This window comes from Macadamia integrifolia, chromosome 14 (assembly GCF_013358625.1).
Source record: "Macadamia integrifolia cultivar HAES 741 chromosome 14, SCU_Mint_v3, whole genome shotgun sequence".
Taxonomy (NCBI): domain Eukaryota; kingdom Viridiplantae; phylum Streptophyta; class Magnoliopsida; order Proteales; family Proteaceae; genus Macadamia; species Macadamia integrifolia.
The window spans coordinates 23,489,139-23,514,277 of NC_056570.1; the positions used below are offsets into that span (position 1 = coordinate 23,489,139).

General features: G+C 37.6%; 2 protein-coding genes across 2 annotated transcripts; both read left to right on the forward strand.

Annotated features, from left to right (window-relative positions):
- Nucleotides 1–2,237: 2,237 nt before the first annotated feature.
- On the forward strand, nucleotides 2,238–11,816 carry LOC122061105 (MDIS1-interacting receptor like kinase 2-like; the record flags this gene model as incomplete). Its single annotated transcript, XM_042624290.1, is given in 7 exon segments — nucleotides 2,238–4,703; nucleotides 6,678–8,361; nucleotides 8,527–8,858; nucleotides 8,965–9,014; nucleotides 9,995–10,076; nucleotides 11,317–11,391; nucleotides 11,532–11,816. Coding segments are annotated over 2 exon segments (2,828 nt in total), but the record flags the coding sequence as incomplete, so codon positions are not given.
- Nucleotides 7,724–13,203, forward strand: LOC122060742 (chromatin-remodeling ATPase INO80-like). The gene is made up of 7 exons (XM_042623844.1): nucleotides 7,724–7,858; nucleotides 8,236–8,309; nucleotides 9,956–10,076; nucleotides 10,177–10,284; nucleotides 11,317–11,417; nucleotides 11,532–11,688; nucleotides 12,418–13,203. The coding sequence occupies exons 1-7, from the start codon at nucleotides 7,724–7,726 to the stop codon at nucleotides 13,201–13,203; spliced, it is 1,482 nt and encodes a 493-aa protein (XP_042479778.1).
- The last annotated feature ends 11,936 nt before the right edge of the window (nucleotides 13,204–25,139 follow it).

The window sequence follows — 25,139 nt, forward strand, 5'->3', positions numbered from 1 at the left end:
GGAGAGAGAGAGAGATTGAATATTGAATCACAATGGTCCAAAATGTTGGGGATTTGCTGAGCTAAACGGAATGGACAATACTACAAGGAGGCCTACGGACTACTCGGGGGTGGGCTCATGGGGAAACGCTATGCTCCAGTCGGGACAAAAACATAATAATAGTCTCAAAGGAATTCATTTTCATTATTAATAGCTAAAATCAGAATCGAATTTTACCCGATTTTGGTTTTATCAGTTTCTAATCAGTTTTTGTTATTTGATTTATAACTTTACGAACACTAGGATAGCCTAGTGGTGGTAGCTTTGGCTTGTGGAGCTGGCACACAAGGGAGGAGGCCGTGGAATCGAACACTGTTATACGCATTGTGTGTGTGTGTGTGTGTTTTCTTCTTTATTCTGTACCCACTAGTGGGTTGCCTAGATGGTTAGGGTGAATTGAGTTCGATGGGCATCTGTACATCTACGATTTAAGTGGAGATCATGGCGGTGGGTATTTTAGAAGACTTATTAGTGAATTGAAATTGAAGCTAGAGACTTGCATCGGTTTTGCGTTTCTGAATTGAAGCGAATCCGGGAAATGACCTACAAAGCCAGAATTGGGTCATTTTTATACGGTGAGGTTTGATTCGATCATAATCGGTCGATTCTGGTTCCAATAAACAATTTTGGTTATATTTTGACACTTGAGTTATCCGAATCAGTATTAGTCAAGACTGATCCCAAGTTTTAAAATCATGTTGGAGATTGCTCAGGGACTTGGTCATTGCCTTTGTGGATCAAGTTCCCCTAGTGCATCTAGAAAAGGCACCTCAATTACCCCCACTATATATTCTTTCCAGTTTTCCAAGAAAGGTGTGGTCCTCTTGGGTCTCCATCCTGGCCCCTCACTAGGTCCTTCTTTTATTCTTTCCCGGGTCTCTTGTATTGCCCCTAATAGGCAGGCCCTTGGAAAAAAAAAAAAAATCTGTAAAAGATCAACCTTTTATCTATAAAAAATTTATACTTCAAAATTTAGAATAATCAAATAGAACAGCTTGACCCGTTGCCTATTGGGAACGTCTTGCCACAAATCTTACAGCAATGTGGGGACTACGATTGTGATTGTGATTCTTCATCTTTGATCCAAGTTGATATTCATTCTAATCGGAACCCTCAGTCTTGGCTTTGTCCTCGTCTCCTTATACCCCATTTACACGTCTTTATGTAATTGGTTTAAAATGGGTCAAGCCCCTTGGAAGTGGGTGCAGGAATGGAGGTGGGGAAGGGGATGGTGATGGTTGGGGTGGAGGAGAAGGCGTAAGGCGTTGGGCTGGAGACCCAACTTGCTAAATTGCCATCACTCCTTGTGGAAAACAAACCCATGTGAGTATCTTTTGGCCTCTTTAGCTGAGTTGGTGAAGAGACTTGGAAAAAAAAAAAATCCATAGGACTTGAGAAAATAAGACATCCGACCATATACAAAAATTAGCAATTAAACATAATAAGCCCTTTTTTTTTTTTTTTAAATTGAAATGGAGAAATCAAAATAGGTTTGAAGTCCAGGTTGCAATTTAACGTGAAATTTGAAGGAGTAAGAAGTTTAATTTAATATTAGAAATTATGGAGCTCTAGGCTGATATCTTGACTAATGATTACATGGTTGGATCAATTTTGTTGGATGGTGTCAATTTAATGGAGTAACTTGATAAAAACATAGAGAAAAAGTGACCTCCGCCATATATTTTGACTTGAATCAATTATGAAATCAGGACCATTTATAAACTATTTGGGTTTGAATATTTTTTAAGGTTTTAAATTTTTTTTTTTCAAACAGCTACTTTTTCGTTTCGTGTCTTTCAATTTTAATTGAGATGGATGTCTAAATTGAATTGTTATATTGTTTTATTTATTTATTTATTATTGAAATGGACGTCCAGATTGATTGGATCAGTATCGGTTTAAAATGATCCTGAGTCTTGGCCGTTCAAATACGAATCCACGGATCACGATCATGACCAAATCCATAAATTCCTTATGAACGACATGGACTGTTAACCAAAGGTCCCACACAATTTATGAAGGCTTCAAAAGTCTGCAACAAGTAAATGCGACAATAGAGACTGAATTGTCTTCAAAAAACAAGATATCACCAGTTCTTCTCTATAAATTAACAATCAAGATGACAACATAATGGTATGTATGTATGGTTGATTCACTGGACTTGATTTCTCCCATGGCTTACTACTCATCCACCCGTTCTTCTCCGACTCCATTAATGTCGTTTTTCTATCTTTGCCTTATCATCTTATTCCTCAGTACTTCCTCTGCGTTTGGTAGTGGATTAGGGGTCTCTTCCTCTCAGTCGTCATCAAGTGAAACAGAGGCTCTACTCAAATGGAAAGCCACTCTCCAAAACTACTCTGTCCCTGCTCTCCGTTCTTGGAAGCTTACATCATCATCCTCAGCACCAATCCCCTGCTGCAACTGGTTTGGTATAACTTGTAACAAAGCCCGAACCAGAGTGGTTGAGATTAGCCTTCCAGGACTGGAGCTGCAAGGTACGCTTCACAACTTCACCTTCTCTTCCTTTCCCAATCTCTTCAGTCTCAATCTCAGCCTCAATGGACTCACAGGACCCATACCAGATCAAATTGGTAGCCTCTCCAAACTGATCACCTACCTCGATCTCAGTGGCAATGAACTCAGTGGTCCAATACCTTACGTAATGAGAAATCTAAAAAATTTGGTTATGTTGGACCTAGATACAAACAACCTCATTGGTCCAATCCCTCATTCCCTGGCTAATTTAACTAGACTAGAGAACCTCTACCTCTATGACAATCAATTATCTGGTCCAGTGCCTTCTGAAATCGGAGAAATGAAAAATCTAGTTGACTTGAAGCTATCTTTTAACAAACTCAGAGGTCCTATCCCTCATTCTCTGGCTAATTTAACTAGACTAGAGTTCCTCTATTTGAATTCGAATCAATTATCTGGTGCAATACCTCAAGACTTGGGTAGCCAAGCATCTATTGTAGAATTTGAGTTGTTCGACAACGTCTTATCTGGAAGCTTACCGCAACAAATATGCCAAGGACGATCACTTCAAAGATTAGTGGTTCAAAACAATAGTCTTACGGGTCCTATTCCTGACTTCAGAAATTGCACAAGTTTAGTGAGAGTTAGACTTGAAAAAAACCTATTAGTAGGAAATATAACTGATAGTTTTGGTGTATATCCACATCTTTATTACATTGATATGAGTCACAACAGACTATATGGAGAGTTGTCACCAAATTGGGGAAAATGTAAGAACTTGACATTTCTGAAGATTTCTGGAAACAATATTAGTGGAAAGATACCACACGAAATTGGTCAGTTAACACGACTTGGACTACTTGACCTTTCTTTCAACAAACTTATTGGTGAGATACCAATGGAATTGGGTAGTTTATCCACTTTGTTACACTTGAATTTAAGTGGCAACCATATTTCAGGGCACGTACCAGTTGAAATTGGTAAATTAATCAATTTGGAGCTTCTTGACCTCTCGGCAAACAGGTTAATTGGATCAATCTCGGTTCAGCTTGGTCAATGCTCCAAATTGCTGTCATTAAATTTGAGCTGGAATTCATTGAATGGAAGCATTCCATCTCAAATTGGTGATCTAGTATCCTTACAAATTCAATTGGACCTTAGTCATAACTCAATTAGTGGATCGATACCACCTGAGCTTGCAAAGTTGATGATGCTGGAAATTTTGAACTTATCCCATAATATGATCACAGGCTCAATACCTTTTTCTCTTGAAAATATGGTTAGCTTAGTATCTCTTGATCTATCCTACAATGAGTTAGAGGGTGTTGTTCCCAACACTAGGGTTTTTAGAAATGCTTCAGCACAAGCATTTAGAAACAATAAAGGATTATGTGGTGACCTTCAAGGTCTACTTCCCTGCAATCAATCTCGTAAAAGCAAGGGATCGAAGAAAAATGTACATAAGGTTGTCATATCCATCATTGCTTCTTTGATAGGAATTGTATTCCTAGCACTTGCAATTATTGGTGTTTTCTTCCTCTTGCGAAAAAAAGCAAAAAAAGGAAATATAGAAGCAACAACAAGAAATCATGGCAATATATTTTCAATATGGAATTTCGATGGCCAGTTTGCTTACGAGGATATTATTCAAGTAACAGAGAATTTTGATTCCAAATATTGCATTGGAACTGGAACTTTTGGGAATGTTTACAAAGCAGTGCTACCTACTGGCCATGTTGTAGCTTTGAAGAAGTTCCATACATTGGAAGGTGAGTCAATTATAGTTAATGATGAAAGCTTTGGGAATGAGATACGTATACTAACAGAAATAAGGCATCGGAACATTGTCAAACTTTATGGGTTTTGCTCCCATCCACGATGCATGTTTCTTATTTATGAGTATATGGAAAAAGGCAGCTTAGCACGTATCTTGAGCAATCAAGTTGAGGCTATGGAGTTGGATTGGTTGAAAAGAGTAAATGTCATCAAAAGTGTGGCCAATGCTTTGTCTTACTTGCATAATGATTGTATTCCACCAATAATTCATCGGGATATTTCAAGCAAAAATATATTGCTGAACTTGGAACTTGAGGCTCGGGTATCTGATTTTGGCATTGCAAGACTATTAAAGCAAGACTCATCTAATTGGATGTCACTTAAAGGAACTCATGGGTATATTGCTCCAGGTATGTAAATTTGTCCCTACCAAATACTATGTTATTATTGGTTTTTAAGATTCTATATTCACTTTAGTATTTAAAACCTATGACTTTTTTGCTAGATTAGGCCATTGACCATTGAAGTATAAAATATATATATATATATATATATGTATATATATATAAAAGATGTTTGTATCTCATCGTCTAAATTGAGTAGAATTATTATATTTCGGAATAAATTTGGAAAAAAATATGTTATTGAAACTTTGATAAAAAAAAATCGTTTTAAATAGTAGGATGAATGTTCCCAAATCCTATTGTTATGATATTTATATGTTACATAATAAATTCTTAAATTTTCCATCTGTAAATACCCTATAGTTTTTTTTTTTTTTTTTTTTTGCTTAAGGTCAGCAAGAATATATTAATAAAAGAAAAAATAGAGTACAGAGAGACACACATGGGTAAACAAAATACAAAAACCAGATCTCCTTCACAAAAACCAGATTTTTTATTTTTTATTTAAGCTAATGCATTTATAAATTAGTATGGTTAAAATATTTTATTTAATTGAGTCATTTAATAAAGAAACTAAAGAATATTGTAAATTGCTTATATCCCCTTGAATTTCTTGGTGGTCATAGATAAACTGGGCAAAACATTTTTGTAACTTAACAATAGGAATTTCAGAATTTTTACGGAGAGGGGGAAAATAGAATACTGAAATTACTCATTTGGAGTGAAAAATAAGCCCACTACATTCTGTAAGTTACCTTTTATCTTGTGGTAAATTGTTTGCTTTTTTCAAATTATTATATAGAAAATAGGTATCCCTAGCACTACTGTGCTTTCCTATTGAATTAGAAAAAAGTTACAATAACTAAAATTCTTTTTGAATGCCCAAAGTAATAGGCGTCGAGGACAACTCTATAGAATTTTATTATTCAAGACAAAGTACATATCGTTGGAGCACCATATGTACTTTATGCCACCCTTAATTTTAAATTTATTTAAATAAAGTGAAAAAAATGAAAATACATTTGGTGAGTCTGGTAGAAGGCATATGTAGCCTTATCTACAGACAGAAAAACAACCACTCGGATTTACTTCTTCTTTTTTTTTTTTTTGAGGTGGTGGGTGGGGGGTTGGTAATCTCTACATTATTGGTCCAACATGCATTTGATTTTTGTTCTTTATTTTCTATCATTACACCAAGCTTGCCAAAATTGATATATCATTTTGCTATGCTTTACATTTGATGGGTTATAAAGACATATAAGTTAAGTTATCATAGGAGTAGACGGTGATGTAGACAATATATCCATAAAATTTTTAGCACTGGCTAAAAGGACCAGAATTTCTAGGTGGCCCCATCTAGAGAGTTATTCGAGAAGACTATATTCCTACCATATGGCATGTCAAATGGGGATGTAATGTTTGAAGACAAGTGGATTAGGTTCCCCCCCCACTCCTATTTGGAAATGATAAAATTTATCTGCTAATGTGAGTAGTAAATAAACAATGTTTTACCTATACAAAACATGTATAGATAGGGTTGCTCATGTCAAAAGCCACAATACTCACTAGTAATGAAGAAGTATGGCCACAAGTTTCCTCCAAAACTATAGAGAGAAATTTATTTATATCAACTACTATTTTTAAGCCAAGTTTCCTATTGAATGGGACAAAAATTTTTTGTGGAGAGTACACCCTCAGTTCTCTTGTTCATATGTGAAGTTTAACCTCAAGGAGTTTGCCGGTGGATAAATCAAGCATTAAAATATTCATGATCATAGAGATGACATAGAGGGGGCGGTATGGATTATTAAGAGATGAATGGACAGAGAGTAAAAACTTAAAATTGACACCTATGAGTTCATACATTTCTCTGCCATATCCATCATTTTAAATATGTTATATTTTTTTTTTCTATTTTAAAACTTATTTGATGTCTTATTTATACTCTTTCACTAAGCCTTCTTCTTTCTTCCCTTGTAGAGCTTGCCTATACTATGGTTGTAACTGAGAAGTGTGATGTATATAGTTTCGGAGTACTAGCACTAGAAACAATTATGGGAAGGCATCCAGGGGAGCTCATCTCATCTTTAACGTCAATAGTTGGCCAAAAGATGTTGTTAAGGGATATGTTAGACCCATGCCTCACCTTTCCATCAGATCAAAAGGTTGCAAAGGAAGTGATTTCTGTTGTGAGAATAGCATTTGCATGCTTACGTAGTAACCCACAATCCCGTCCAACTATGCATCAAGTATTAGAAGAGCTACTTGTTCTCCAACCATCATTTGTGGAGCATTTTCATACAATTTCTGTAGGTGACCTAAATGATATTGACGTGCAATAATTGTGATCGAAGATTCATTTGACCTACAGGGGATTGAGGCGATTCATTTCAGACTACACTCGAAATTAGACAATAGTTCTCAAGGTCAGCCTTATGTTAATTACTTCTTCTTCTTTTTTAATCCAATGTTTAAACTATATAACCTTTTGGGATAAATTATGAATCTTTAGCCAAAAAAAAAAACTTTTGGGCTTTTGATAGGGATGGCATGGCTGAAGTTCTCATTGTAGATCACACGGCTGGTCTTTATTTCTTTAGAGGTGTTTCTTTTTTGAAAACATTTTTTTTTTTCTTTTTGCTTAAGGTCAACAAAGTATATGTATTAAGAATGAAAGAAAGAATTCAGAAAAAAAATCTAAATATTTTCTGAAAACATTTGTAATTATGATTTCTCTATTTTAAAATATACATTTAGCATTGGTAGTTATTTTTTTTAATTTTACTAAATGAGGTTTTCCTAATGTCAACTTAATTCATCATGATCCCTTTCTTAGTTTGGAACTTAGAAGTGAAGTTGAAGGAAGCCACAAAGGTTCTTTTGTTTCAGCCTCATGTTGTAATGACAATTGGCTCCAAGGGGTTCTCTTTTCACCTGCTTAGAAAATTATATGTTAACATTCTACCACTTTTCTTTTGTAGTGACATAAAGACTCAAATTTTGGTTGTACATGATATTGTTGCAAAATGAGGGAATATGAAGAATTCAAGGTTCAGATAAATGGGTCAGTTTTCATGGCACAGAAGGTTCCCAAAGAGGGTTGGACTATGCAAGATGAAACACCATGGCCAGGAATCAATATATTGGATCATCCAACTAAGGTGCTATTCTATTTACAATAGCATGATCTGAGTACCATTAATAGTAGGAGAGTTGTTAAGAGTATGCCTTTCTAGTTGGTTGATATGTGTTAAAATACCATAGTTAACCTAGAATGTATTCTTCATGAGAATGTTGTCGAACCTAGTATCATTTTGTCATGCTTTTTGTGCTTGGACGGGGGATCCAATATGTATAATATTTGATAAACATGTTTTTGTCCTTGTAGTGCATTTATATACAAAATGTGTTATCGTTAAAATGTCTACTTATGAAGGATTTTTCTTGAAAGTAAACTACATTTAAGGACAAGAAAATGCTAAATTAGTTGGGATCCATACTGGTTCCTTTGTTTCTCTACATATGACTTGTGCAACAGATATTTCTTGGACAAAGTTGTGTTCGTGATACTGAAGGAAATGAATTGACATATTTGGTTTATGTTTCTCGAAAGTAGCCACCGGAATTTGATCACCACAAAAAGGTTGGCGACATGAATACTCTGGTAAAGCCCAAATCTTTTTCTTCAGCTTGCACAACTTTGTTCATTTTTCTTTATATTATTATTTTTTTTTCAATTTGGTTGTTTATTGAATATGAGGGTCTTTGTAATATTCATTTCCAATTCACCTAATCTTTTGAATGTTGATTGTGATTTTTGTATAAGCAGGATGTGTTTTCGAAGGCAAGCATTTTATGGCTATGATGCCCCTATAAAGAAGAAACCTCTTAGAAAGACATAAAACTGGTAGTTGTTTTGTGGTTCTTGGAAGAAGAACATAGATTGTGAAAAAAGATACAAGGGGACAAAAGGAAATATCTCCGACATAAGCATCCTACCCCTGACTTGGCATGACTCACGTTGGCTCATATAATCAGATTAATATAGAAGTAGTTGACTTGTGGCACCTAAATAGAGAACTCCATCTTCAGAAGAGGAATCTCGTATGCTAACTTTCTTTTGGATAATCCCAATTGGCTGTCATTGCAGGGGTTTCTAAGGTAATAGTACTTCCATTGCTATAAAAAATTTTGATTGTCCTTTGTTTGTTTTGATATATCCAACTTTAGTATTATCTTGATGAATAGTTTATTTTGTTCTTTCCAGTGTGTTGAAATGTCTACTATAGGGAGAGTGTGAGACCAATTGAGATTGAGGTTTGTTGTGCTGATTTTGTCCAAATTTAAGTATTTTCTTGATGGGTTTTTCCTTAATTTTTTAGAGAACGATAAGTGTTCATAGCGTAAATGCCTTTTCAAATTTACTCCCACTCTATGCTTTGCAACTATATCACTTCTAATCATGTATCTTTCTTTTCTATTACTGTTACAATGACCAGCCTTTCTTCCTTCTACAAGTTTACGTGTTCAAATATGATTCATCTCATGACGTATTTCTCCATTATGATCTTGAGGAGTGTTGGGTACCTCCTCACGATCAAAACTTGGCTTCTACTTAGCTGCAACATGTTGCTTCAAAACCTAGCAGCAGCCAGGGGAATAGGTAGGGGAATGGATTCTCAGGGGGTAGGGATGGAAAATTCCACCCTAGGAAGGTATTTTCAAACCTGCTACAAGGGGTTGCAGCCAAGTAGCTGCAACCTGGGCAGTAGCCAAATTTGTTCCCCTCCTCACGTGGAAGGGACCCACATGACCTTGTTCTTTGGCAGCGAAATACAAACTGCGTGAAGCGGTTTTAGAAAACCGACTCTCTTTCTCTCTGTCTCTCTCTCTCTCACACACACACACTCTCTTTCTCTTTCTCTCTCTCATCATAATTATGTAAGATAGATTAAGGTGGCAATTAAAGACCTCATCTCTCTAATTCTCTTCATTTCCTATTTTCTGTCCAAAGCCAAGTCAGTTTGGTGACTTTCAATTTTCACGAGAAATTTTCATAAAAGAAAGTTTTTTTTTTTTTTCTTTGTTTTGTATAAGAATTGTATTGTGACGTCATGACGGAGATCTCCTTGTCTAGTGAAGATAAGGAAGGTGAAATTTTTTTTTTTTTCATTTTCCATTGTCAGTATTGAGGTGAGACTGTTATTGTTCTTGTGATTCTACCTTATTATTTGGTGAGATATTTTGTTATCCAACAGGTGGATTATTGTTATTGATACTTATTTGTTATCTGTCAGTGAGCCCGTTCTTCAGCTCACATACAAGATATTTGGATCATCTCCACCCATGCAACCCTTCGACCCAGCAAAAATGCTTACGGTATATCATTCTGTTCCTTTCTATTTCACTTGATCTAAAGATTAATGGAATATTGTGTCATATAAATACAAAATTAAGATTTTGGCTCATTCTTATTCAGGACTCAGGGAAGCTTCAAACACTTGATATTTTATTGAAGCGCTTGCGACCTGAAAACCATCGTGTGCTCCTGTTTGCCCAAATGACTAAGATGTTGAATATTCTAGCAGTATTGCTAGTGCCTTTCCATTCACTTTGTTGGTTGATTTGGTTTCTTTGATAACTCAGTGTACTGCAGAAATGATATTAGTTGGTCTCGACTCATCTAAGCCACTACGTACCTACTTCCTTTTGTTAAATTCTTCATTGATTCATAACTGGCTTGTGCCTCTATAAATAGGCTTCAGAAAAATTTTGAACCATTAATTTTCATTGTAATGATCTGTCTCCTCCCTATCAAGGGACTCCCAGTCCCGGCAAACTCTACTTGGTCCAAGACATCAGTACTTTATAGTGGAAGTCCAAGATATCAATACTTCATAGTGGACAATATTCCATGGAGGATGTCTACATATTGAGTTTGCAACCTGCCAGGACTCAGGAGTAACTGGCATACTTGCTTCATTCAACTTTATGACAAATAGGAAACTTGTTCAATGATTTGTAAAAATAATGTATAAATGTGTCGTATTAGTTGATTTCTTTCAAGTTTTTAGAAATGTGACGTTACCTGATTAGTTGTAAAAAGCAAGCTAAATAGGATGATATGATAGGTTTTTGATTGATGAGTTTTAATTTCCTGAACTGAATATTGGTTGAGCATGATTTTTTTAAAGTGCAACTCATTGTAAGAGCTACTTTAATATGCCTTGGGAGTGTCAGATCGCATAGAACATTGCGAATGATTTGACTCTGGAAACAAACAATTCCTTATTGAGAGCAAAATGGGGAGAATACATGAGTGATCTAATTGATCACCCAAGCCCTTTATTTATAATAAGCAAAGTAGAGTCATAACAGGAAAACAAGTCCTAATTCAACCAGGAGTACAAGTCCTAACCCAAACAGAATTCATAATCCAAACCAGAGTACAGGTCATATCTCAATTACAAATACCCTTCCCCATCCAGCCCCCCACTCTAAAGAGGGTCTGTGGAGGGGGAAGGGGAAATCCCCATGGTGCCCCTTTGGCACACATGTCCTATATTCTAACAGATTTTTTAGAATAGATTCTAGGTTTGATTGATTTATTTTTTTGCAGGACTACATGAATTATAGGAAATACAAGTATCTTCGACTTGATGGATCTTCAACTATCATGGATCGACGTGACATGGTAGGCATTTCTTTTGACATAATTTGGTTATTGTGCCATGGTTTTATTACAATCAGATTATTCTCCTTTCCCTATTAAAGATTGATGGAATAAGAACCTTTATAGATGGCATTAACTGCAACTAAAATCTCTTGTTGCAGGAGTGACATTTTTGTATTTTTGCTAAGTACCAGAGCTGGTGGACTCGGAATTAACCTGACAGCTGCTGATACTGTCATATTCTATGAAAGTGATTGTAATCCAACCTTGGATCTACAGGCAATGGATAGAGCTCATCGGCTTGGTCAGAGCAAGGAGGTTAGGTTTTTTTTTTTTTTTGGCTAGAAGATCACTTGAGGACTGACTGGTTTTTAACCGGCATTGTTCTTGGCTTCGAGGACTTATTGGTTGGTTTCGGTCCTGGCGAAACCAATCAGACCGACTCTTTTGACACCCCTATACGAAACATCATAAATTGGGAATTTATTATAGTTTGACGATTATATATTTAAGAATAGGTAAAAGATTCTTTATCTTATAAATTTATTGGTTTGGTTATATATTTCTTGGATTTCCTTAGTTTGAAGAAGTACTTTGTCTACGATGCTGGTTTTGTCAGAGAGGAGTAAATCTTGGATAATTTTCATGCTTAACAATATGCCCCCCCACCCCCCTTTTTTTTTTTTTTGGTTGGGGGTGGGGAGTTAAGGATGGCAATGGGCCTGCATTAACTCCCCCCTCCTGGTTTACTCTTTTAAATTGGTCAGCGCCATTCTTTTTCCATAAAGCATGGAGGTATTAAAAGGGTTTGGTATCACATTGGTGGAAACAGAATTACACAGATCTGTCTGATTTGCAAATGCAGGCATGGTGTGCATTTGTGCGATTGGATCACATGGGTTTCTCAGAGAAAATTTCTTGTCATTGACAAGCTTTTTTTTGCTGTACGGGTCACTGTGTACCGTTTGATTTGTAAAGAGACAGTTGAAGAGAAAATTTTGCAAAGAGCAAGTCAGAAAAATACTGTACAGCAGCTGGTTATGACAGGTGGCCATGTTCAAGGCGACCTCTTGGCATGAAAAAATTTTGCTTTCTATGGCAAAAGCCTCAGGTAGACCTGTTGCAATCGATAAACGAACACTGGCTGGATCAATGGGGAATTTTCCTCGTGTCTTGGTGGAGGTGGAGTTGGGGGGCAACAGGGTGGAGGAGATACAAGTAGAGAGGAGACAGCCAGGGAAGGAGACGCTTTTCTGGTTCACACAGAGAATTAATTATGAAGACGACATCGGCCGTTGCAATTTCTGCAAAAAGTTGGGTCACTTAGCAATGGAGTGCAGGGTGAAGAAGGCAGATGATAGAAGAGAAGAAGCCATGAGGGAAGAAGGGCGGCTGGCCGACGACCATGGCAGGCTGGAGGAGACGGTGGTGGAAAAACTCGGCAACCCCAGCAACGCTGGAAGTCCTCGTTTGGAAGGAAATCCTGTCCCTCCCTCTTTTGTGGGAACTTCTTCTAATAGAACCAATCAAAATAGAAGGGCAGATCTGGTTGACTCTTTGAATAGAACCCCGACCTACGTGGACCAAGGTAATTTGGAAGTTGTACTTCCCATTACTAACGTTCAGAATAGGGATACTCAGAATCTATTTATGGTAAATAACCCACTTGGGGAAAGTGGGTATGGATCTGGCACGGTGAATTTGGAATATGGGTCGGATGGATCTCAAGAATCCAGTGAAGAAGAAACTCAGCTTGGCGATGAGGGTGATGCCTTGGGAACGCAGGGTGCTGGGCAGAGGTTCCAGATGAACCTTACGACCGCGGAAGACTAAGGCTGTTTATGGTGGTTCTCGCGGAGGTTGCGGGCAGGCCCGTGGTGGTAGAGGAGGTCGTGGCCATGGATGGGAGGGCACAGAGAACACTATTTCTGTTGTATCCTCTTCACAGATTGTGGATCAAAGAGTGATTATTCAGCACCAAGAAGTTGACGCTCTGGACAATGATATTTGCTGGGCATAGGGTGAAGCTAGAAGAAAAGAAAAAATTCCATGGCGACGGGGCAGACTTCAAACCCTGACCATCAGGCTGGCAACAAAAAATGATTTAACGAAGATCATCTTCTGGAACATCAGAGGGATGAAGAAGGCAGTGGGAAGATGTGCCTTGAGAGATTTAATCTCAAAGAAGGATCCAGACCTTCTTTGCATTGCTGAACCTATGATAGATGTGAGTTATTTTCCTAATTTATTTTTTAATAAATTAGGCTTTTACTCTGATTTTATTCATAATACCCGTGCGGGTAGATGCCAAATTTATGGATTTTGTGGAAGAGAAACTTAAGCTGCCCTATTGTTGTCTCTGATTTTGAGCAACATGTCACTTTTACATTAGTTTGGGACCTTCACTGAGTTGAAGTGTCTATGGTGCACGCGAGCAGCTTTAGAGTGGACAGGAGATCTCTATGGCTGAGTTTGGTAGCGGATTCCCCCCAATCTCCTACCCCATGGGCAATTATAGGAGATTTTAATGCCACACTCCAATCCCATGAGAAACGTGGACCTGGAAATTTTAGTTTCGGGTCAGCCGCGGAGTTTGGTTCCATGGTCGATGCTTGTTTTATGGTTTAGGTGCCGTCCTTGGGTTCTAAATTCACTTGGTCTAATAACTGCTGCAGAGGGAATGTCTGCGCCATGTTGGATAGAAGCTTCTGCAATGATGAGTGGATTGCGTGCTTTCATGATTGTTCCCAGCAGGTCTTGGCTCGGGTAGCGTCTGACCACACCCCTCTGCTGTTGGTATCTGACAGCAGTCAGCGTCCCTATAACTGCCTGTTCCGATTTAATAAATTCTGGATGGACCATGAGGATTTTGAGAATGTGGTTGCCTCTTCATGGGGGGAATGATGCTTAGGGTCTTCAATTTTGGTGCTTATGAACAGGTTAAAGCGGCTGAAAATTGCTCTTAAAAGTTGGGCAAGAGTTCCTTTTCCCCATTTTGGCATAGCGCTAGAAGAAGCTAAAAGAGACCTTGATGCAGATTAATTACCAAAATAGGCTTGTTTTATTAGGAATAAGCCTAGGGTTGGGTTCCATACATGTTAGGCTTTTGATCCCATGTGTTTTGAGTGTAATAGACCACTTTTATGGGTCTAAAAAGGGGGCTCTAAGATTGAGTACGGGATTACTAGTTAGTTTCCATTTTCATTAGTTTCCTTTCTTGTTGGTCTTGATTTGAGTTATATTTGTTTCCTTATGAGTCAAGTTATTAATTGAGTCAAGTCCTTAGTAGTTAGTTTCCTTTTTCAACTAGTTTCTAATTTCAGTTAGTTTCTAATTTCAGTTTTTAGTAGCTATTATATTAGGAGAATATTTAGTTTCCTTTTTGAGGAACCTTCTATTTTGTAATTCCCTCCCCCATTAACATTATAAATAAAGAAGAGGAGGCTCCTAAAGGCCTAGATGATTTTGATAAAAAAATTAATGATTGTTGCTATTGTCTTCTACATGGAGATTTGTCTTGTGTTTGATCAAGGCTGATGGAATTGGTGTTTGATCCAATTGACTCTCAGCAGTGTGAAGCACAAGAGGTCCTCTTCTTTAACTCATCTTCTTCTTCTCTCAGCTACACAAAGTGTTATTGATCTGCTCAAGTTCTTACAGGTATTAAATTCAGTTTTCCTTCTCAGTTCTGCCCAGAAAATTGCATACTTTGTTAGCAATTTTCAAAACCTGCGTAGACCTAGTTCATCATTCCATTAGTCCCCTTATTATCTGCTATTCTGATTTCTGACACCCTATAATCTGAGATTGATATTCTTAATCTCAGATCTGATCTCATCCTTGTTATTAATCTGTTTTGAACTATTCTGATATTTGATCTAATGTTCTCCAAGAGTATTTTGCAACATTGGGACTAGGTTGACTTGTCAATCCTAGTTCTACATTAAGTGGTATCAGAGCAAATTTTCTTCCAATTTTCTAACCATGGCAAGTCACATCACCAATGCTGAGTTGCACAAATTGTATCGTGAGTTAGCCGAGAACCAACAGAATACTGAAGCCAAGTTTGATAAGTTTATGGAAGAGATGATTGCCTTTATGAGGAGGTCCAACAAGCGAGCTGAAGAAGGATCCTCTACATTACCCCCTCAGCTCAACACTTTACGGATCGAAGACACACCTCAGAGGTAGCAATCTGATCCGGTTGTTCCCCAGGATGTTACCCGGGAATTTTCTAACAGAGATTATGGCATCAAAGTGGAGGTTCCCGAGTTCAGTGGTGAAAAAGGACCTGAGGAATTTCTTGACTGGCTTACCAAAGTGGAGAGAATTTTTGCGTATAAGTCTCTTCTAGACGTGAAGAAGTGTGAATTCATCATCACCAAGTTTATTGGGTATGCATGTTCATGGTGGGATGATGTACTACATGCAAGGTTTGTCAGAAGACTTGGACCCGTTATCAATTGGGAGGTCATGAAGCAGATCCTGACTGAAAAATTTGTTCCCCTTAATTATGAAAAGGTAATGTTTCATAAATTACTTAACTTGCAACAAGGGAACAAAGATGTGGATTCTTACACCCTCGAATTCCACAAACTGTCTTCAAAGTGTCGGCTTTAGGAAACAGACCAGCAACGAATGATGCGATATATCAGTGGGTTAAGTACTGAAATTCGACTTGAGTTGGCTAACACTGATTTCAGGTCTGTTGATGTGGCAGCGGCTCATGCCAAGACAGCTAAAGAGAAGTCCATTTATTGGAAGGGTATGCTCAAGACTTCTTCAGTTTATAGACCTCCACCGCGTATGGAGGAAAAGAAGCCTGAAGCTCGCAGAGTTGAAGAAAAAAGGTCAGAGTTCAACAAGGATAGTGTTGGGGTGAAGAATATTATATGCCATAGTTGTGGCGAGAAGGGTCACTATTCCAACAAGTGTCCCAATAGGACTCGTTCTGTGAACGTAGCAGAGAAGCAGCCAACAGAGAAGAGTGAAGATGAATCTCATTTATATCCTTATCCCCTCGAGGACAATGATATTATCGATGATGAAGATGAGGATGTAGAAGCTCATTCAGCTAGCCTTTCATCTTTTTCGAATAAACTAGTTAATAAGGCTCATCTCTTCAGACAGAAGGGTACTCTCCTGCATGGCTCCGACCCTATTGATGTTCATGCAATTGTTGATACTGGGGCAGAAGCAAATTTTATATCTGCTGAATTTGTTCAAGCACACAACCTTCCACAGAAGCAGTTTTTCAAGAAGATTCACGTGCGAGGTTTTGGACCCACAGCTCGAGAAGAGGCCACTACAGTTGTTCGAGTACATCTACAGTTTGGGCCACTACAGTACCATGTCACCTGCTTGGTCACCTCATTGGCGCACTGCGACATTCTTCTAGGGCGACCTTGGCAGCAACATGCAGGCATTCTCTATGATGGCGCACGAAACACTATAAAGGTGAAGCAAGGAGGTCGTATGTACTTAATGAGGCCACATGCATTATCAGACATGCCACGACGTCGACTGACTCCTGCTCCGGTGACACATCAACCTACTCTCCCTCTTGGAGTTATGCTCCCTTCTGTTTCGAGATATGTGCCACCTCATCGGCGAGCGATTTACAAGGGAATCTTAGGAGCACGACCTAACTCGACGGAGTCGAGTTCTTTTAAGACCGGGAGAGTTGATGCAGATTAATTACCAAAATATGCTTGTTTTATTAGGAATAAGCCTAGGGTTGGGTTCCATACATGTTAGGCTTTTGATCCCATGTGTTTTGAGTGTAATAGACCACTTTTATGGGTCTAAAAAGGGAGCTCTAAGATTGAGTACGGGATTACTAGTTAGTTTCCATTTTCATTAGTTTCCTTTCTAGTTGGGCTTGATTTGAGTTATATTTGTTTCCTTATGAGTCAAGTTATTAATTGAGTCAAGTCCTTAGTAGTTAGTTTCCTTTTTCAACTAGTTTCTAATTTCAGTTAGTTTCTAATTTCAGTTTTTAGTAGCTATTGTATTAGGAGAATATTTGGTTTCGTTTTTGAGGAACCTTCTATTTTGTAATTCCCTCCCCCATTAACATTATAAATAAAGAAGAGGAGACTCCTAAAGGCCTAGATGATTTTGATAAAAAAATTAATGATTGTTGCTATTGTCTTCCACATGGAGATTTGTCTTGTGTTTGATCAAGGCTGATGGAATTGGTGTTTGATCCAACTAACTCTCAGCGGTGTGAAGCACAAGAGGTCCTCTTCCTTAACTCATCTTCTTCTTCTCTCAACTACACAAAGTGTTATTGATCTGCTCAAGTTCTTACAGGTATTAAATTCAGTTTTCCTTCTCAGTTCTGCCCAGAAAATTGCATACTCTGTTAGCAATTTTCAGAACCTGTGTAGACCTAATTCATCATTCCATTAGTCCCCTTATTATCTGCTTCTATTCTGATTTCTGACACCCTATAATCTGAGATTGATATTCTTAATCTCAGATCTGATCTCATCCTTGTTATTAATCTGTTTTGAACTATTCTGATATTTGATCTAATGTTCTCCAAGAGTATTCTGCAACATTGGAACTAGGTTGACTTGTCAATCCTAGTTCTACATTAGACCTTAGGCAGGTGCAGGATTTAATTGAGATCAATGGGATGGATGGCCATCTCTTTGCTCTAGAGGCAAATGCAAAGATTGCACTTATAAAGGCTCTGGAAAATAATGAAAAGCTTTGGGCTGAAAAGGCAAGGATTAGATGGATGAAGCAGGGTGACAAAAATTCAATGTTCTTCCACTTGTCCGCTAAATTGCGAAGAAATAGAAACTCTATCAGAGTTCTCAAAAAACAGGATGGGTCGACAGTTGAAGGTCAAAGTGCTTGGGGGGAATACATTGTTGACTTCTATGAGAACTGTCATAGTGTAGCGCCTGCTATTGCCCATGAGGACTTGCTAGATAGCATTCCGCCAATCTTGCAACAAGCTGATGTGTATCGTCTGGATTCTCTCCCTGGGGATGCTGAGATTAAAAAGGCTATGTGGGAATTAGACCTTGACAGTTCTCCTGGTTCGGACGGCTTCTTTGGTGCATTTTTCAGGTGGTGTTGGCTAATAATCGAAAGGGAGGTGTGCAATGGCGTGAGGTATTTTTTTAGTACCAGTTGTATGCCAAGGGGAGTCAACAATAACTTCCTTGTACTAATTCCGAAAGCTGAAGGTGTTGCGTCTCTGGACAAATTCAGACCCTTGTGTATGGGCAACTTCTTCTACAAGATTATTTCTAAGGTGATGGGTCTGTACCTTGAGCCTCTTCTCCCTAGAATTATCTCTCCCGAGTAGGGTGTTTTTCAGAAAGGCAAATTGATTCATGATAATATAAGCGTGGCATCTAAGTTGGCAAACTTGTTGTTCTCTGCCACGAGAGGAGGGCTTGGCCTCAAAATCGATATCAGAAAAGCCTACGATACAATCTCTTGGCCTGTTCTTTTTCAAGTGATGCGTCGCTTTGGATTTTCTGAAAGGTGGATTCGCTGGCTTGAACAGATGCTTACATCCACGAAGATTTCGATCCTTCTCAATGGTGGCCCTAGGGCTTCTTTTATGTGGAGCGGGGGTTGAGACAAGGTGAGCCGATCTCCCCAATTCTTTTTATTATTGCAGAAGAAGTCCTATCTAGAGGACTTTCTAAAATGATTCAATCCAATTTGCCGAAACCGCACAAAGGGACTAGAGGCGTCCCATCTCCTGCTCATATGCTCTTTGCCGATGATATTTTTATTTTCTCCAATGCGTCCTGGAGGTATGTTGGAAATCTTAAGGATTTTCTGTTGAAATACCAAGAATTCTCTGGGCAGCACATCAGTTTTGATTAAAGCAAGTTATTTCTTGGGAATATTGCTCCAAGTAGTAAGTAGAATATTTCTGAGACATTGGGTATTCTAATTTGTGACTTTCCAACAAGATATCTTGGGGTGGAGATCTTCAAGGGAAGAGTGAAGAAGGATGCATTGATGACAGTGATGGATAGAGTCAGGGGCAATTAGCAGGTTGGAAAGGAAAACTTTTATCAATGGCACCAAAAATGAAAGAAACCGAAATCGGCTTAAAACCCAAATTGAAATTGAAATCAACCCGATATATCCTGATATGAAATCAATAACTGTCCGAAATTCATTGATAGAACATATTTTGTCATAATTTTGTATTTGAAATATATGTTAAACGAACTAAAACGGTTTATTGGGTTTTGTTAAACGGCTAATAACAAAACAATACAAACCCAAAATCAAACCAAACCGAATCGAAAGTACTGGGCTTTCTTTACTGGTTTGTTTATTCACCATTCTTACACCAAAACCAGCAACCCAATCCAAAACCGGCCAGAACCAATGGACTGACACCCATTCCACTCCCTCCATCCCTCGGCGCCTCCAAAACGGATTTCTCTCCCACGTATCCATTGATTTTGATTTTTTTTTTCTTTTTTTTGCGGTGAAGAATGTACCCATTCCATGTTAGATAGATGATTTTCCTAATAATTCAATTTTGGGTTTTATAAGGCCCACTAGTTACCTAAAGCCCCGGAACATGGGCCTTACATAGGCCTGGGTTAGGGGTGAAATATGATTGGATTGGGTTGGGTTTCTTAAAACCCCAATCCAATCATAGGTCCTCAAAATTCAACCCATGTCCAATCCAACTCTGTTGGGTTCATACTTAGGTCCAACCCCTGTCGGGCTCAAGATTGGAGTCAGGTTGACCCTAGTTGGTCCTATATTTTTTTTATTTTTTATTCCTACAAAAGGTCGCAAATGGTAAGCATATATTTAACAAAGGGGGGGTTGGAAGATGTTAAGACTATGGCCAGACCTTGCCCACCCTTGATCCATAAATTTGTAGCAAGTAAGGTTATCAATTTGGTCATAAGATAAACCTTTTAATCGTCTAGCATCACCATATCTCCCAGAAACTGGACAAGCCAAATTTTGGCTCAAATATTTATGATTGATAATAGTTCATATAGATGACAAGAGACACAAGGACAACCTATGTAAGTAAAATGGGGGAAATAGTTTAGTCATTTGGTCGTCTTGGCTCAATAGGTAGAATATTTGGCTTGTGTAACACATGATGTGGGTTGAAGTCATACAAACAGCTTGTGTAACACATGATTTGGGCCTTGGGGAAGGGAAACACTATTGCTAAACACATTAATAGATCATGGTTAAAATCGGGTCGGACTAGGCCTAGGTCTCAACCTAGGTCTAGCACAACCCTAGTCAAGGTTGGGCCGGGCTGGGTTGGATTGATCCCCTCATAATCGGGTTAGACAGTATTTGGGCTCAAGGCGAGGCAAGACAGGTTCGAATGGTTAGAGCCAAACTTACACCCCTAGGCCTGGGTATGCCTTGTCTACCTAAAGGTCATGAGTAGTGTCAAGTCTTCCAATTACAAGTGTTTGGAATATAGAAATTATATGAAAATAATAATTATTAAGAAAAAGAGTAGAAAAATAAGAACAGAAATAAAATACCATTAATGTTTTTTAATAAAATAAAAAAAATAATTAATTATTATAAAACTAGGAGTCCAATATGGAATCATTACACAACCACAAACTCCATTAAATCCCACTACAAGATCTGAAAGTGGTAGATACCCACATATAAGGATGATTCATTGAGTGTTTGGAGTTGGTTTCGAGAACGTATTCTCCCTCACAAGTTTATTTTTATTTTATTAGAAAGATTCAAGCGACTTAGTCAATTCAATCAATCCAATTTGGATTTTTGGGTTCAAGTGACTCAAGAAATTTAAAGATGAAATACTTAGCAGAATCTCCCTTGAAGGTTGGTTGGTTGAGAGATACCAACTTCCGTAGATTTAAAGATAACCAACTCTGAAAATTGTCGTAAGTTTTTAAAAATGCCCACATATTTGATTTCTTACAAAAATCCAAAGATACCAACTCTGAAAGATGTCCTACACTGTCAGGAATGGGCAACCCTAAGGAAGGGATAAAAATCGTCTGCAATTCTAATCTTGTACAACTTTGTGCAATACCCCGTTGAGAGGGTGACACATGGACAAAGTGGTTTGAATGGTTCAGATTAATCCTACATTGATCCAACTCCAAACCAGTGAGTTGAAGTTGGATCAATGTAGGATTAATTTGAGCCGTTCAAATCACTTTATCCACGTGTCACCATCTGAAGGGGGTAATGCACGGTATTGCACGGATAAGGAAGCGTGTGGTTCTTAGTTCAATTCCTATTACATTTTTTGGGCCATTCACATGGGATGTTTAGTGTTCTTCACTGCTTTTGATGAAAGTTGAATGATTCCTCATTCAACCCCAGTAAGACACGGACCCTACGGTTATGTTAGTAAGGACTCGCGGAACTAGTCAAACCAAAGGCCTGAATACCTATCGTTAGCCAAAAATAAAATATCAAGAATAGACCCACTCATTTGATGAAAGAAGAGATCCGATTCTTTAGAATGACCAAATGCTTCCAATTGATATAGGCAAATGCTGACCAAAGTCATTAGATCTCAAATCAAAGTCAAAGTCATCCACATTGCAATTGTTCTGATTTCATTGATTATTCCAACTTGTAATTAATACATTACTCACCAAAGTCTTTAGCTTATACTTTGTTTGCCCCCTCTCTCTAATTTTTTCTAAGTTAATAATCATAGCAGTTTGATTACTTATGTTGTTTCCATTGACTCTGCCAACTTGCAATGCATTATTGGTGAATTTTCCTATCCTTTTAGTAATTAAAGTCTTTCACATAGTTCCAAGACTCTAATTGTCTACATCATGTCCGGTGTCTCATCAATTCCTAAACCAGTATTGAAGCACAAAGGTGGCCTTATTCACTCATTGAATTCATTATTGTAGCACAAAGGAAGAAAGTTTCCTTCACTGTTCACATTGCTTCCTTCCACTGTTTAAGTGTCCACTTGATTGGTCTCTTGGTCATTATTATATTACACTCTCACCCATTATTGAAGTGGTGGATGATGTAGGCCTAGCCAACATATGAAGAAGTCCAACCTAAGGCCTAGCATTTAGGGTCAAAACTCTGCACATCTTAGTGGATTTCCACCTCAACTTGTGAACTCAATTTTGGCAATTGAGTTAGCATTGAAAAATACAAACTTGAAGATTGCATCAAGACTTTGAAGCTTGCATCATTGCATTGGAAGACCTCAACTTTTGCATCAGGGCATCGGAGACTTCAACAAATAGAAGACATCAACTATTTTTTCTATTTTTAGATTTTCTATTAAATTTTCATTTTCCTATGTATTTTGTGATTGGTCCATATCACAACTTGAAAGTCTAAAAGATGGTTGCAGTCTCCTAGATTAAAGGTTGTAGTTCTATATAAAGAGGACACATTTTGAGTTGTAAAGACACAAGACAATTGAATCAAAGAAAATTTCAAAGTTGCTCTAAGCTTCTTGTGAATCTTGAAGAGTTCCTCTTATGAAACCAAGTTGTGTTTCACCCATCCTTGAAGAAATTGGATTTTTAATCTGCCTAGAAGAGCTGAGTCTTCAACCTTGAAGAGTTGAATCACACTCTCTCAAAGATCCAACCCTAAAAGAGTTGAATTTTTGAAGCAATTAGCATTTTTAGATGCGGACTATGTAAGTCTTGTAACTTGACAGCCCTTTTAAACCATATTCACCTAGGATCTCAACAATTTGTATCTCACAAAAATTGTAGCTCCATCTAATTGTAGCTCCATCTCTTGTCTTCAATTCCCAATTTAAATCACCCCAAATCGATATCGGAGCAGAGAGATATCCTCAAATTACTGGCTAAAGGTCATTTTATCCAAAATTAGTTTCATCTACAAAGTCAAGTCCTCTTTCGATCCTTATATTCAGGCAATCCTGTGAGGGAGATTGCATCATTTGGTATCAGAGCTTTGGAGAAAAGAACTATACCTTCAATTCAAATAAGGGGTAGAGATGAAAATTTTCAACATCAACAACATATTTCTAAATTAACTATTGAGGTCGAGATGTTGCAATTTCAGCATTAGGTGGTTGGTTTGATTCTTGAGATTGAACGATTGAAGAAAACTCTGCATCGTTTGAACCTCTGATTAATAAGTCATTTAAGGATTGGTTTTCATCTTTCAAAGAACCAAAGATTTTCTCATACGAGGAGTATCAATGACAAACTAGAATTCCATTCAGAAGCGTAAAATGACATCTTTCCATTTTGTGAAGTACCACCATATTTAAAAGATTGTCTTCCTTACACCCTCATGACATGTGTTGATCTATATGCACCACTGGTGTTCAATGAATATCCAATAGAAGAAACTCATGAAAGTGGTAACTCCAACTTGCTTGAATCAACTTTCGATTTTAAAAATAATTAAGTCACGATGTTATTGGTGACATTCTTCAAGACACACTTAAAGGGAACCATATTCTCCACCTCCCACCTTCATCACTTGAAGTTTTGGTTTTTATTTTTATTTTATTTTTTTTCTATACAATACTAGTTTCACTTTTCTAATTCCTAAGCCTTGATCGTTTACTTCGTTGAGGTATAGACTCAACTGTCCATAGATGTTTCAGTTGTAATTAATATGCTAGATCTGTAAAAGAATGCCCTATTGGAGCATTGTTTCAAAAATTGGATTAGTATCGTGAAATCGCCTGAAAAAAATCTGTTAAAGATTAATCTCCTTTTTTTCTTTTTTTGTGATTTTCTCCATATAAACTAAGATAAGTTTGGCCATGACCAAATTTATACTACAAAAATTAAAATAATTAAATAAAACAACAGCTTGGCTCGTTGCCTTGGGTCAATTGGATCTTGTGGAAAAGAACAGAAGTGATTATTGAGATATGAGAAAAATTAAGCAATCACAAAAGCCCAGTTCTTTTTGAAAAACCTTAGTGGTGTAGCACTATAAACCTTAGTGGAAGTAAACTATAAACCTTAGTGGTGTGGCACGGTGTGTGGCACACATCCAATGGTTGTGAGCACATTGGGGTGTGCATCCATGTGCGAGGACACGTGCTCGTGTGCTTCCGACCATCGGATATCCATTGTGCCATATCCCCTTCTTGCATCCATATGTAGAAAAAGTTTCTTCACTCACAATGAAGAAAATCAATAGTCAAATATGTCAGCTTCCATTGGACAAAGTCATTTGTATCCTTGCAATGATTCAATGACGATTACAATGCAGAGTCTATTCACAATGGATGAAAGTAAACTCAGCCTATACCTTTGTTTTCTTTTTTTCTCTGTTTTTTAGGAAAACTTACATGGTAATATAAGCTAAAATGCTTCCAAAGCCCCCCATTTACCATGGAGGTAAAGAGTCCTCTCAACAAATAAGAGGAAGCAAAAATATTATGCAAATTTTGATCTAACGAAAAGTAAAATCCATTAACTAGTTTGACAATGAAACATATATTTTACTCTGGTATTTCTAGTACATAGATAATTAGAGTGAAATATGAAAGCAATGCAAGGACTTAAAAAAGTATTCAACCTTAATCTATGGAAAGCATGTGTGAGCATCTTCAGTGTGGAACAATGCGATCTTTTCGCACCCGCTGTGTCTAGACATAGATGCATACTAGCCGGTAGCATTCATTTTTCCTTAATTTATTTAGTAAAAGGGCTTATAAGGACTATTTTACTTCATTTAAAGTCTTAATTAAATTTATTTTAGGTGACTAGATAAATGCATCAAACCCATATAAAGAAAAGAAAGAAAAAATTTGCAAGGCA